This window comes from Mobula birostris, chromosome X (genome assembly GCF_030028105.1).
Source record: "Mobula birostris isolate sMobBir1 chromosome X, sMobBir1.hap1, whole genome shotgun sequence".
In the NCBI taxonomy this organism is placed as follows: domain Eukaryota; kingdom Metazoa; phylum Chordata; class Chondrichthyes; order Myliobatiformes; family Myliobatidae; genus Mobula; species Mobula birostris.
The window spans coordinates 58,080,329-58,095,084 of record NC_092402.1 but is presented as its reverse complement, the minus strand read 5'-3'; the positions used below and the strand labels follow the sequence as shown (position 1 = coordinate 58,095,084).

The 14,756-nt window shown below is 45.4% G+C and overlaps 1 protein-coding gene across 2 annotated transcripts in view; it reads left to right on the top strand.

Moving 5' to 3' along the window:
* The window catches only part of LOC140191612 (zinc finger protein GLI1-like), a 147,860-nt gene extending 134,112 nt beyond the window's left edge, over nucleotides 1-13,748 (top strand). For both annotated transcript variants that reach the window (XM_072249164.1, XM_072249165.1), the window contains 3 exons: nucleotides 1,891-2,163; nucleotides 6,041-6,350; nucleotides 7,323-13,748. In XM_072249164.1, the coding sequence (XP_072105265.1) occupies nucleotides 1,891-2,163; nucleotides 6,041-6,350; nucleotides 7,323-9,784 (3,045 nt within the window). In that variant the 3' untranslated portion in view covers nucleotides 9,785-13,748. The remainder of the gene's footprint in view (nucleotides 1-1,890; nucleotides 2,164-6,040; nucleotides 6,351-7,322) is intronic.
* The last annotated feature ends 1,008 nt before the right edge of the window (nucleotides 13,749-14,756 follow it).

The window sequence follows — 14,756 nt, the reverse complement described above, 5'->3', positions numbered from 1 at the left end:
TGTACGTACATTATTTCTACTTTATATAGGCTGTGTATTTATCATATCATTCCTGCTTTTACTATATGTTAGTGTTATTTTAGGTTTGATGTGTTATTTGGTATGATTTGGTAAGTTATTTTTTGGGTCTGGGAACGCTCAAAAATTTTTCCCATATAAATTATTGGTAATTGTTTCTTTGCTTTACGCCATTTGGGCACGAAAGGTTTCATAGGAACACTCTACCTTAGCGGGGGAAATACGGGACAAGGGCAATCCCGTATGGGACAAACCAATTTAGTCCAATATACGGGATATCCCGGCAAATACGGGACAGTTGGCAACCCTATGTTTAAGTTCAACAGGGCATGACAGGGAATGATGAAAGGTGCAGCTGACTCATATCGTTTCCTCGCAGCCCGGTCTCACATGCTCTGCGGCCCGGTGGTTGGGGACCGCTGGGCCATGTGCAGGATGATTGAGAACAAGCACTCTGACATCGAGAGCAGAGATGATCTGGAGCCCATGGCCTGCAGAAAGGATGGAAACAGAGCCTTCAGAAGGGAATTGGATAGGTGGATGTGGGTTCAATTTCATCATTTAAGGGAAATTTTGATGAATACATGGATGGGAGGAGTATGGAGGGCTATGGTCCAGGTGCAGGTCAATGGGGCTATACAGAGTAATAGTTTGGCTCAGATTGGGTGGGCCAAAGGGCCTGTTTCTGTGCTGTCATGCTCTATGACTCTATAAGGGTTAATAATTTGGAGGGAAGCAGGGAAAGAGGAGGGAGCAATGGGACTGTTAAGGAATATCTTTGTTCTGCTTCATAATGGTTCTATGATCCTTTGATTCTTCACAGATGTAAATGATTAGTGAGACAAGCAAAAGATTTTAGTCTTTCTGTGGGATACCTAACAAGAAATCAGCCTCAAAGTGTTGGAGGAAATGTTGATGACATCAGTTTGATTTCTATAGCATGTTCAATGCAGCAAACAAAATTTGGCATGAATCACAAAAGCGCAAGACAAAAAGCTGGGCTTTAGGAAGATTATGAAAGGAAGGAGAGGGGGAGAGGTTCAGAGAAGGAATTCTGAAGGGTAGGGCCTTGGTCTGAAGGTACGGTGACCAGTGGGGTAGCGATTTGGATTGGATTGGTTCAAGAGTTCAAAGTCAGACAAGTATGAAAACTTCTAAACTAGGAGCCAGTTGAGTCAGTAGAACTTACTAGGAGCTAGCACAGGTCAGTACAGTAAACTAGGAACCAGTGCAAGTCAGTACTGGGATGATGAGTGAACAGTTGTAAAGCACTTTGTAATGTCCAAATGTATTGTGAAGCACCGCGTAAACAGGTTAGGATGTGTGATTTAATTTGTTTAAATTAAATCGGTTTATTATTGTCACATGTACCATGGTACAGTGGGGAAAAAAACACCAGAGATTCTGCAGATGCTTGTAATCCAGAGCAACACCCAAAAAAATGCTGGAGGAACCCACAGGTCAGGCGGCATCTATGGGAAAGCATAAACAGTCGATGTTTTGGGCCGAGACCCTTCATTGGGGTCCTTTGTTCTGTAGGCTATACATACAGATCATTTCAAAGCATCCATACATTGAGGTAGTACAAGAGAAAAGTGAAAATGCAGAATATGTTCCAGTTACAGAGAGAGTGCAGTGCAGGCAGACAAATAAAGTGAAAGGGTCATGACGACGTATATTAGGAGGTTATGGAGATGGGGCAGTACCACACAAGGATGTACATAGTTTCAGTGAGGGGGTCAAGAGGTGGGCAGATGAAGTATAATATGGGGTGAAGTGCCATCTTACTCCATACCCTGCCTATTAGTCCCACTGCCACCCCCTGCCCAACCATCAACCTACTTTTAACCACATCGTTCATGCTTCCAACAGAAGCCATATGTTTGCAAGATCCCGTGCTGCACCAAGCGATACACAGACCCCAGCTCGTTAAGGAAGCATGTTAAGACTGTGCATGGCCCCGAGGCACATGTGACCAAACGGCAACGTGGTGACATTAATGTGAGGACTCCCACGACACAAGATGGAATAAGGCCTTTGCCGGGACAGAACGGAGAAATTCAGCATGAGGAGAGGTGCAGTACTGCCACCAGGAAGATGGAAGATTTCCTGCAGGGAAAATTAATGGTGCCGGACACTACCAGGGTAAGTAAAAGATCCATGCAGGACAAAACCCAGTGATGAATTCTCCTGGTCATCTCTTAATGTTTGAAACTAAACCACAGACACATCGAGGGCTGGGGAGGAATGCGGTGTACACAGAACAATGCTCCTGTTTGCTAAAAAGTGCCCTTTTAACCTTTTAAAAGACTGTGGATAGAGGCGCTTCCTGTGTACGGGGAAGTGGGTTTCAATCCTGACCTCAGGTGCTGGCTGTGTGGAGTTTGAAGGTTCTTCCTGTGACCACATGGATTTCCCCCACCCCAGGTGTTCCAGTTTCTTCCCACATCGCAAAGATGTGCAGGTCAGTAGGTTAATTGGCTGCTGTGAGTTGTCTCGAGTGCGCAGGTGAGTGGTGTTGATGGGAAGAGGCCCCAGGGAAATGTGTGAGGGGGAATGGCATTACTCCAAGTGTCTGTGCGTCACTTGAGTTAAATAGCCTCATTTGATCTCATAAGAAAATACGGAGAATATATGGCACACTGGGAGAACCCCACCCCCACTTTCCCTGACAGTGTCGACTCATTCTGAGAGATGCCAAAGTCTTTTTGGTTACTTAACTACGGGATAATCACTCATGATTTTTGCCAGAGCGTTAAAGTATCCATTATATTCACAGGATGAAATATCTGAACTTTCTACAGGGAGGCTTGTGGTAAGCTTGGCTTCATACAACACAGAGACAGGCCCTTTGGTGCATTGCGTCCATGCCGACCGTCCACCACTAATCCTATTTTATTCTCCCCACGTTCTCATATTCTACCACTCGCTACACACTGGGGCAATTTATAGCAGTCAATTAACCCACTAACCTGCACGTCTTTAGGATGTGGGAGGAAACTGGTACATCTGGTGGAGACTCACAGATTCACAAGGAGAACATGCAAATTCCCACAAACAGCGCCTGAGCAGCTAGAGCTGTGAGGTAATGGCGCTACCATTTTCACCACTTTGGTTCCCTTGGCTCAAGGGTCAGAAACTGAGTCACCTCAGAACCCATAGGTACTGTAGATCTACGGTTGAGATCCTTCTCACATTGAGGATTCACCATCAATGATGCAACACATGTTGGGGGATTAGTTGGGAGATTGAGTTCAAGAGCCGTGAGATGATATCGCAGGTCTATAAAACCCTAGTTAGACCTCACTTGGAATAATGTGTTCAGTTCTGGTCACCTCATTATAGGAAGGATATGGAAGCTTTAGAGAGTGTGCAGAGGAGATTTTCCAGAATGCTGCCTGGATTAGAGAGCGTGTCTTTTGAGGATAGGTTGAGCGAACTCGGGCTTTTCTCTCTGAGTGAAGGAGAATGAGTGGTGACATGATAGACATATACAAGAGGATAAGAGGCATAGATTGAGTGGACAGCCAGAGACTTTTTCCCCAGGATGGAAATGGCTAATGCAAGAGAGCATTATGTTAAGGTAATTGGAGGAAAGTATGTGTGTTTTTTGTGTGCAACTCAATTGTGTCTCTGGCTGTTGTTTCCATTGATACAGTGATTTCAACTGCTCGTTTGAATGCAAGCTGCGTTTCAATTAGGAGTAATTTTTGAATGCTTTCTTGTAAGATTCCACAAACTAAACAATCGCTCAGTACATCATTAAGGCCATCACTGAACTGACAATGCTCAGACAATCTCTTCAATTCAGCAAACGTAAGCTGAAGAGGACTCCCCTTCTTTTTGATTCCGCTTATGAACCCTAAAGTGTTCTGCAATCAACAATGATTTTGGTTCTAAGGGTTCCTGCTTTACTATGACAATATCAGAAAACCTCATTTCTGCAGGTTTGACTGGAGCAGTCAAACTTCGAAGCAAACTACATGCCTTTAAATCTAAAGCACTTAGCAAAATTGGTGCTCGCTTTTCATTGGCTATTACATTTGCTTCAAAATACAGTTCCAATAATTCAGTATACATGAGCCAATTATCTGTTGTGTAATCAAACTTGTCAGCCTTTCTGATGTAGCCAGCCATTCCTGACTTTTTTTAAATGATCAGTATCACTCAGTACTCACTCTTCATGAACCCTGAATTTTTCCATTTTTTTGAGTTTCTTTAAAAAATCCTGATAGTGTCTTCCCTTCTGAAGAATGCTACTTTTAAAAAAAACTCAACCCATCTGTGCATGTGCTGGCTGTTTCTTTTTACTCGCTGTTGCTGTCCAGTGTTTTATTTTATTTCGAACGTCTCACTGCAATATATTGGTAGCCATGTTGGGTTTGCTTTAAAAATACCTCATCGCCAAATGTTATGCTTTGTAGCTTCAAAACATTAAACTAATTCAAAGAAAGTCATGGGGAGTCTAAAAATATGGGTGTAGTTCGAGTTTACTTACAGCGAGGTGTGCACGTGTTGTGAAAGTGTAATGATATATGCAATTAACATATTTATATGTGTAACCCTCAGGCTCGGCCAGCATGTGTTCGTCTAGGGGATGACAACTTCTGGCCCCGCCAAACTGAGAAATCTCATTTGTGTGGATGCTGCGTGATGTGTTGCCCAGTTACAAATCCGCACCGCAAAATATCAGACAGTACACCATATGCAATTAACTGATTGAATTTTATAAATCTTAATCTGGATAGAGGGTTAGTAAAGAAAATAAAAAGTAAAAGGGCTCATTTTAAGGGAAAAGTCAAAAGTGCACGTTGGAGTTCACTGATACAGCTATTCATCAACCATCGACCTCCTCCGAGCATCGCCGACCTTTGGGCCCTCGCTCCCAGTCCACTTCGTCCAGTAGTCTGGCAGCTCTCTCCACACGTGTTTTTCCTCTTCATCTCCCGCTGACAAAAAACCACAAAATCTCTCTTCCAGACTAACAAAAACATCATTGGATAGCCCCCACATTCCAAAGCCCCGTTATCTCTAGTCATAACCGAAACATTGCTGCTACAGGGAAACCATTACATTAGCAGTGAAACGTTACAGAGGCCATTACATTAGCAGTGAAACCTTACATACATATAACCTGTAATGAATTATTTAAACAAACAAGAATGCTTAATCAACCAATATGCAGTATATACGAGGTTACTCAAATATAACCGAAATATTAAATACTCAACAAGTAGTTGTTCCTGAATCTGGTGGTGTGGGACATCAGGCCTCTGTACCTCATGCCCGATGGTAACTGTGATTAGAGGGCATGGCTTAGACTGTGGGGATTCTTGATGAGAGATTCTGCCTTTTGAGGCCACACCTTCTATAGATGCTGTCAATCATGGGAGGTCTGTGCCCACAATGTTCTGGGTTGTGTCCACTACTCTCTGCATTTGAATTGCTGTGTACCAGGTCAGGATACTTTCAACAGTGCCTCTTGTTAGAATATGTTGTGACAGAAGAGACTACAGATGCTGGAATCTAGAGCAAAAAACAATCTGCTGGAGGAAGCCAGCAGGTCGAGCAGCATTGTGGGATGGAAAGAATAGTCTGGAATTGTCCTTTCCCTCACAGATGCTGCTCGACCCATTGAGTTAATCCAATAGATTGTTTGTTGTATTAGAATATTTGGTGAAATACCAAGTCTTCTTAAGCTTCTAAGAAAGAACAGGCATTAGTATTCTCTCTTTGTGACTGCATCCATGTGCTGGACCTTCAGGTCATTCAAGAAATTTGAAACTGTTGACCCTCTCCACCTCTGACATCACCTCCTCCCCCATGAGTTCTGACAGTGTGATCTCCTGACTTTCTCTTCCTGAAGTCAATGGTTCATTCCTTATACTGGCAGAGACCCAGATATGAAGAACTAATGCATAGCCTGAGGTAAGGATGTTGTGTATGGAGCACAAAAGTTCATGGTAAGAGGAAGACGGGAGACTCTTGGTAAAGTAGATTGTTCTTTTTGTTTGTGTTTCAGAAGTTGCAGACCAGCCCTGGAGGTCGATCATCGAGCAGCAGTGAGAGATCATTTCAGGGAAGCGCCAACAACAATGACAGCGGAGTGGAGATGAATGTCAATGGCGGCGGCAGCTTTGAAGACCTGACCAGCATCGAAGACGTGCCCTCCATAGATTCCACGGTTCATTTGGGTGCTGCGGATGCTGGGCTGCGCAGGAATGCCACAGCACTGCAGCGGTTGGCCAACCTGAAGATTGGAAAGCTCAAGCAGATACGCAAACCCATGCCGCCCTCACGGGCGGTGAAACTACCCATGATACAGGGCATCGGTGAGCAATCCGGCCACGGGAAATCTTGTAGATCTTATTCGATTCCTGTGGAGGCGGTCAGGCTGTACTTTTACCCCTGTGCTGTCCACTTTTATCAATGTTCAAACAAATGGGCATATACCTCCCTGAAAGTGACCATGGATGTAGATAGGATGGTAAAAAAGGCAGATAGTATGCTTGCCTTTATTAGACGTGGATTTAAGTATAGAGTCGGGAAGTCATGTTGTAATTGTATAAAAAATTGGTTAGGCCACACCTGGAGTATTGTTTGCGGTTCTAATTGTCCCTTTACAGAAAAGATGCGGAGGTTTTGGAGAGGGTGCAGAAGAGATTTACCAGTATACTGCCTGGATGTGAGGTTTTGAGCTACAAGAAGAGGTTGGAGAAACTTGTTTTCTCTGGAACAATGAAGTCTAAGGAGAGACCTGATAGAAGTTTATAAAAGTTTCTGTGACACCTATGACTGAAAACAAAGTTTAAACAAAATCATCAAAGTACCTGTGTTCTGCTAAGGATGTGGCCTGATTCCTAGCTAGAGGGAGAGGTTGGGCATGTTAGCACATTTTCCCCTTGGAGCATAGGAGACTGAGGGGTGAGATTACAGAGGTGTATTAAATCATGAGGGGCATAGATAGGGTAAATGCACTCAATCCTTATCCCAGAATTGGGGAATGAAGAACTGAAGAGCATAGGTTAAGGCGAGAGGGGATTGATTTTATAGGAACCTGAGAGGCAACTTCTTCACCCAGAGGGTGGTAGGTATATGGAACGAGCTGGCAGAAGAAGTGGTTGAGGCAAGTACTTTAACAATATCTTAAAGGCACTTGGACAGGTCCAGAGTGATATGGGTCAAATGCAGGGAAATGGGACTAGTTAGGCCCAAAGGCCCATTTCTGTGCTGTGACTATATGCTGTATAGAAGTCTGAGAACAGCGTTGTCTCTGTAGCCTTTCTTCCTTTCATTGCTTGCAGCTTTGCCTGGAGAAGTCGCCACATGTGTATCCTTGGCACAGCCGTGTCACCGCCTCGCGGAGCTGTCGGCCAGAGATCCCGCAGCAAGGAACCAGCTCACCGAGCGCCGCAACAGCACCACCAGCACCGTCAGCTCAGCGTACACGGTCAGCCGGAGGTCATCCACTATCTCTCCTTACTTGTCCAGCCGTCGGTCCAGTGAAGTCTCCCTGGTGGGGGGCCGTGGCAACAATGGTGCCTCTGGCGAATCATACAACCCCATGTCACCCGACTCCTCACAGGGATGCAGCGAGGTAAGCCAGTGTTCCACGCTCCCGGGACTGCCCACCCTCTCCCCATTACAGCAATACCGCCTTAAAGCCAGGTACGCCGCGGCCACAGGAGGACCGCCACCCACGCCCTTATCAAACCTGAAGCAGGCGGGCACCAATGTCAGTGAGTTGAGCAACCCCAGCAGGCCCACCTTCCCAATTCACGGTCCTTGCCGAGGCGGGGACGGCAGTTTCCATGCCTATGGCGCAGCCATGCTCAGACACCAGGATGTCCTCGCCATCGACTCGAGGCGAGCGAGTGACCCAGTGCGGGTGGCCGACGGTGCACAGTCGATGCCGAAGGTGCAGCGATTCAACAGCCTCAATAACATCAGCCCTTCCATGGTCCCAAGGAGGAACTACAACCCGCAGCACCTTGCGGGCTCGGAAACAAATCTCCACGGTTGCATCTACTCCCCGCGCCCGCCAAGTATCACTGAAAATATCCTGATGGAGGCTGTCACCATGGAAACGTCCAATCAAGCCAATCCTGGGCTTCCTGGTGACATGGCACCTTATCAGAATTACCAAGGGGCCAATGTTCCTTTATTAAACGATCATGTTTGCAACACACAAACCGCAGAGCTTCACAGTCCAGTGGGAATGCCCAGTCAACAGCTCTATGGCAGCTCCAATAGAAATGCAGGAAACATGCAGGTTGGCTTAGCCCAACAGGCCTCGATGGACAGTAACATGGCACAGCAGCAGTACACTGTCAATCAGTTCCAGAGCCAAGGACAGGGATGTTCTCATGAGAACAACATGCCAGTGCAGTGGAATGAAGTAAGCTCAGGGAGCATGGATGTCAGCTCCATTGAAATTCCGAATCAGCAGAGCATTGAGCCAAACCCGGTCCAACTTAGTCAGTGCCTTAAACGGGTCAATCAGAGCCCACATTCTCCCCAGTACTTGAATAATTTTATCCAGCAAAACGTGAATGTGACTCACAATGCCCTGAGCCAGCAGAATATGTTTAATCATGATCAAATGGCACACCCTGGATATCAACAGATTAAACCAGAGCATCTGTTGCACCAGACAGTGCCAATGTTAAATCCCTGCCAAAGCATAAAGCAAGCAATAGCAACCAGGCCAAACTTCAACCTACCTAAACAAACCATAGCTAGCACCGAAGAGATGAGCCACGGCAGCCAGCAACAGATGGAATGCTCGTCACGTTCCTGCTTTGATGCAGCCGCGAACTCAGGAATGCACAGCTCCCCATTACGGAGCCGAGTGCACACGCCCATGATGCAAGTCAAGGAGATGATGGTGAGGAACTACATCCAGTCACAGCAGGCCCTCATGTGGGGTGAGCCGCAGCACAGCAATAGTGTCACACCACCACTGGACGTCAACGTTGGCAGTCCAATCCAAGCTATATGTAGCCCTCCTCACAGCCTCAGGACCCAAAGTCAGCCATACTCAGCTTACGGAGATTGCCAAAGTCAGCCAGGTTTACTAAGTCCATCCTCTCAAGAAGGTCAAATCCAGCCAAAGACTTTGATGAACCCAGGTGGCCAGTGCTACAGTCCAAGGATGGTGCCCCACCCTCCATCAGCCCTGAAGCTTCTCAGCAGCCAAATGGCTCAGAAAGAGTACCTGTCGCATGCAAGCCCTGTTCACAAGCCAACAACAGTCAGCACAGAAAAATCAATCAATCTTCCACCAATACAGTGTGAACTGGAGACACCAGAAGACGGGAATTTATTGTTTTACTCTAGACAGATGCAAACCCAGCAAGGAAGGCCACAGTTGAGGAAGCAGATGTCAAACTCAATACAGATGCATTCATTACAAAACAACTGTGCGCTTCAGCAGCAGATGATGCTGAGCGTGGACCCTATGAAGCTTGACTCATCAATTTACCCAGAGGCCAACCAGATGTCGAGTTGCATAGACTCCTTGGATCTTCAGCATTCTCAGATTGACTTTGCAGCAATTTTGGATGACGGAGGAAATCCATCCCTGACAACAGCCACCCTGACTCCCAACATCATTCCGAACATTTCTCAAACGTCCTCTTGCCTAACAGCTCCCTACAATCCCTTCACGTTGCAAACAGGAATGTCCAACATGGCTATCAGCGACATGAGTTCAGTGTTGACAACACTGGCAGGGGAAAGCAAGTTTCTCAATACCATGTCATAATGAGACAACCATTAGTCTCTTGCTGATGAAATGAGAGGGTGTGGCGTTTATTAACTTAGTACTGGAACTGTAAGTTCCAACTTGCCTCTTGTCAACAGCTATTCAGAATGTAACAGTTCAAATGTCTTATCAGTGAAGTTTGACCTGCTAAGCAAGAGGAAATCATGCAATATTTTGACCAGATGTCGTGTCCTACCCCAACTGTGCTCAGAATATCTATTCCCCAAGCCATTTTGTGGCTGAGAGCAAGCTATGGGCTGAAATTAGGCTCCAAAGATAGATTACACTTGGAGACCACACAGACAGTGAGTCAGACAAACACTGTGTTTGAATCTGTTTCTCTTAGTCAGTTTTTATAAAACATATCGCTGTCTGTTTAGGTATAATTCAAATGGACAGCTCTTGCCAGGTGATGCAATCAGCTCCCTGCATCTCACCATGCACCCACACTCTTACCTTTTGTTCCCAAAAAAGGGAATTTCTTAATCACGTGTTTCAGTATCTCAGGAATTATCAGCACACACCCAAAGTTCAAAGGTCAAATTCAGAGTTGTAACTTGAGTCTGAAGGGGCTCCTGCCCACAATCCCTGAATTGACCCATCACACCAGATTTTACATGCCAAAATTGTCTTTGGAAAAGAAGTTACATATGAGATGGGTAGTTCTATAATACTCAAAATTGATGAATTCACTGTATTCATAGTGGAAGGATGTCACATTTACATCGTCTGCATTTCAAATACAGAAAGTCTCAAGTACTTTTCAAAAAACACAGATTTTAGATGCTGGCAGCTGACACTATACTTTTATACAGCATACTATCTTTACTTGCCAAAGTTGACACAATTAGTTTGCAAAGCCCTAAGATAAATATAACTGGGATATAAACAAGATGTTAGTTTGGTCGTCAGGATTATTTGACATGAGATACAAATTGAATGAAAATACTTTAATATTGTGTCACTGCACAATACACATCTCAAAATATACATTGATTTCATCAACTTTCACACTGTGCTCAAATTTACTTGTGATCCATTTCCAACATTTCTATCCCGTATCTCAATCTCTGTCTCCATCTCTAGAGACAGTCTAACTACTGATATATTTTATAAACCCACGAACTCTCAGTTATCTGGATTATACCTCTTCCCACCCTGTCACTTGTAAAAATGCCATTCCCCCTTCCCTCAATTCTTCTGTCTCTGCCACACCTGCTCTCAGGATGAGGCTTTTCATTCTGGAAAAACTGAGATATCCTCCTCCATCAAAGAAGGGGGCTTCCCTTCCTCCACCGTCAATGCTGCCCCCATCCATATCTCTTCCACTTTGCACACATCTGCCCTCTCCCCATCCTCCCGCCACCCTACCAGGGATGGGGTTCCTCTTGACCTCACCTACTACCCCACCAGCCTCTGCGGCCAGCACATTAATTTTCCGGAACTTCTGCCACCTCCAACGGGATCCCACTACCAAGCACCTTTCCCTCCTCCTTACTCTCTGCTTTCCGCAGGGATCGCTCCCTAACCGACTCCTTTGTCCACTCTTTCCTCCCCACTGATCTCCCTCCTGGCATTTATCCTTGCAAGCGAAACAAGTGCTACACCTGTCCCTTACACCTCCTCCGTCACTACCATTCAAGGCTCCAAATAGTCCTTCCAGGTGAGGTGACACTTCACTTGTGAATTTTCTGGGGTCATCTTTTGTATCCGGTGCTCCCGTTGTGGTCTCCTGTGTATCAGTGAGACCCAATGTAGATGGGGAGACCGCTTTGCCGAGCACCTTCGTTCAGTCTTCCACAAAAAGCGGGATCTTCCAGTGGCCATCCATTTCAATTCTACTTCCCATTCCCATTCCAACATGTCAGTCCATAGCCTCCTCTACTGCTATGACGAGGCCACACTCAGATTGGAGGAACAACATCTTGTATTCCGCCTGGGTAGCCTCCCACCTGATGGCATGAACATCGCTGCTCCAAGTTCCCATAAAGCTCCCTCCCCCCTTCACCATTCCCATTTCCCTCTCTCGCCTTATCTCCTTGCCTGCCCATCACCTCCCTCTGGTGCTCCTCCCCCTTCCCTTTCTTCCATGGCCTTCTGTCCTCTCCTATAGGATTCCCCCTTCTCCAGTCCTTCATTTCTTTCACCAATCAATTTTACTTCACCCCCACTCCCTCTCCTGATTTCACCTTTCACATGCCACCTTGTACTTCCTCCCCCCGTCCCCACATTCTTAGTTGACTCCTTCCCTCTTCCATTCCAGTCCTGCTGAAGGGTCTCGGCCCGAAACGTCAACTGTTTACTCTCTTTCATAGATGCTGCCTGGCCTGCTGAGTTCCTACTGCATTTTGTCTGTTGCAATATGTATGAATCCCAGCAGTGGGTAATCTCTAGTGTTGTATGCCAGCATTTTCGATGAACATACAGGTATGTATTGACACAGTACTCCACAAGGTCAGTGCCCAGCAGCACTGTACCAGTCCTACACAGTGTCATACCCATCTCCATCCGTACTGTCCCCCTGTGATAGAATGATAGACTCCATCCCACTGGTACTGTACCCCAGTGTTATACAGTGACAGACCCGTCCCCACCGGTACTGTACCCCGGTATCACACAGTGACAGACCCGTCCCCACTGGTACCATACCCCAGTGTCACACAGTGACAGACCCGTCCCCACTGGTACTGTGCCCCGGTCTGAAACAATGACAGACCCGTCCCCACCGGTACCATGCCCCGGTATCGTACAGTGACAGACCCGTCCCCACCAATATTTCATAAGCACTTCTCTTTCGGCAAAGTTGAGAGTGTATAGCATTACTGCTGAGAACACCATCACATTTTTTGTTAGCATTTATTGCAACATCATAGGTACAATAATTTAGCTTTACTGAAATTTTTCTGACATCTACATCTGGTGAAAGGAGTGATTAAATTTATCCATCAAAATAAAATGTCTGCACTTGAATTCATTTCAGTTCAGTTCAGTTCTTGTGTAGCTTGCACAGTTTCGATTTTGAATATGGACTTTTGACACCAGCAACATACCTGGCAGTTGGTGGGAAGGAGTTCTTCTCTACTTCAGCTGTAGTTATTTTGGAACCTGCCCTTTACGATGGTATTAATTACTCATTAGCAGGTATAAACTGAAAGACCAATGCATCCTCTTTCGCTGAAAAAGTGAACTTTCTGATTGACTTTTTTGTAGATAGCAGGTGAGTAGAATTCACAACAGAGCTGAGGGACAGTGAAAAAGCATTTAAAAACTTTCCAATGAGCATTCCCTCTTGGTATGGAATTCACAGCAGTACGGACAGGGCCTTTTTATGTTACAATCTGCAGATTTTTGGACACCCCTACTTTCGAAAGAGCTCACTGAAATATTATCAATTTTCCATGTAACATCTCTGCATTAATCAGACACTACTGTCTCTGAAGATCACAGGCTGCCAGGTTCACTGCTGAAGGCTTCTTAAGGGAGTTACTTTGGAAACTGATAACAATCACTTCTATGGATGCTTGTGTGGCAATTCGCTATTAAACAATGCACTAATCACTGATAACTCATGCTCATCAAAACTAGCCATTGATTGTGGGACATCCTGATTCTGTACTAGGGGAAGAAAATGAAGAAATATTCATATTAATCTGTGGAGGTACAGTTATGTATCCAGTAATTTTGTGTGTTTTCCAATTCATGGACAAGATCAACTTCTGCATGTCTGTAAAAAGGGAATCTGTTCCTTATGTAGGGACAGCCTGTGATAGAGAAATTACTTTTATGCTGTATTTTTTTGTATGTAAATCAAATGCTTAATTACTATTACATAGAGTTCTCTTTATTTACAAAGAATCAGAGGAGACAGATTGTACATGGTCAGTTTATTGTTTTGGTTCTTTGCAACGTAACAGCGCCTTGACAGAATGATCAGGTATTTTTGTACTTTTTTTTCAAATAAAGCTGTGCAACAATTGGCAGTGTGCACGTGCTATCTTCTGCAACGATGTACTTGGTTCTCAACGAAGCCCAGCTGTCTTGAAATGCCAAGCAACTCCCACCCTGAAAGAAAACTTCCTCTGATAGACTGACACTAAGAGCAGAAGAAACATGAAGGATAAATAAATCAGTGGTCGCAGTTCCTGCTACTGCACAGAGATTCCTCAGGCACCAGTGGTTCCTCATCAGAGTGTGGAGCGTGAACACTGTCAGGCTGAGGGAGCCTGGCCCAAGCAGAGCTGACAATCCTGTTCTGTGATGTAAGCAGCACCCCAAGTGGGTAAATCGTTAGGAACACACTCATATTTTGCATATTTTTCTATAATATAGGAAGCCATTTGGCCCATTGAGCCTATGCCAGCTCTCAGAGCAACCCCATCAGTCCCATTTCCCTCACTAAATTCCCTGTAACTTATTCTCCCAACATCAGCTTCCCCCAGATTCTACCCCTCAGCCACACACCAGGGGCAATTTACAGCGGCCAATTAACCCACCAACACTACGTCTCTGGGACATGGAAGGAAACCGGAGAACTTGGGGGGGGATCACAGGGAACATGCAAACTCCACACGGACAGCACCAGAGGTCAGGACTGAACCCAGGTCTCTGGAGCTATGTGACTATTGTTCTACCGGGTGCAGCATTGTGCTTCCCTGACCAAGGCGTTAATTCCAGATCATCAATGCATTGTTGTACTCAGTTTGGAAATGTAAGGAGTGTGCTTTGAATAAAACAGACAATATTCTTGCTGTGACTCTGGCCCATTGTGATATAAATTTGTCAATTCATGAAACTGCTCCCAAAGTCCAACTGTTCCCTACAGAAACACCATGCCTTGGTGTGAGCTCAGCTTGCAGTTTTGTGCTTTTTACTTCAGAACGGCTGTATTTAGGTTCACCAGACTGATCCCTGGGGACGGCACTAGAGGGGCAATGGTTCGGTTAGGACTGTAGTTACTGGAGTTCGGAAAAAT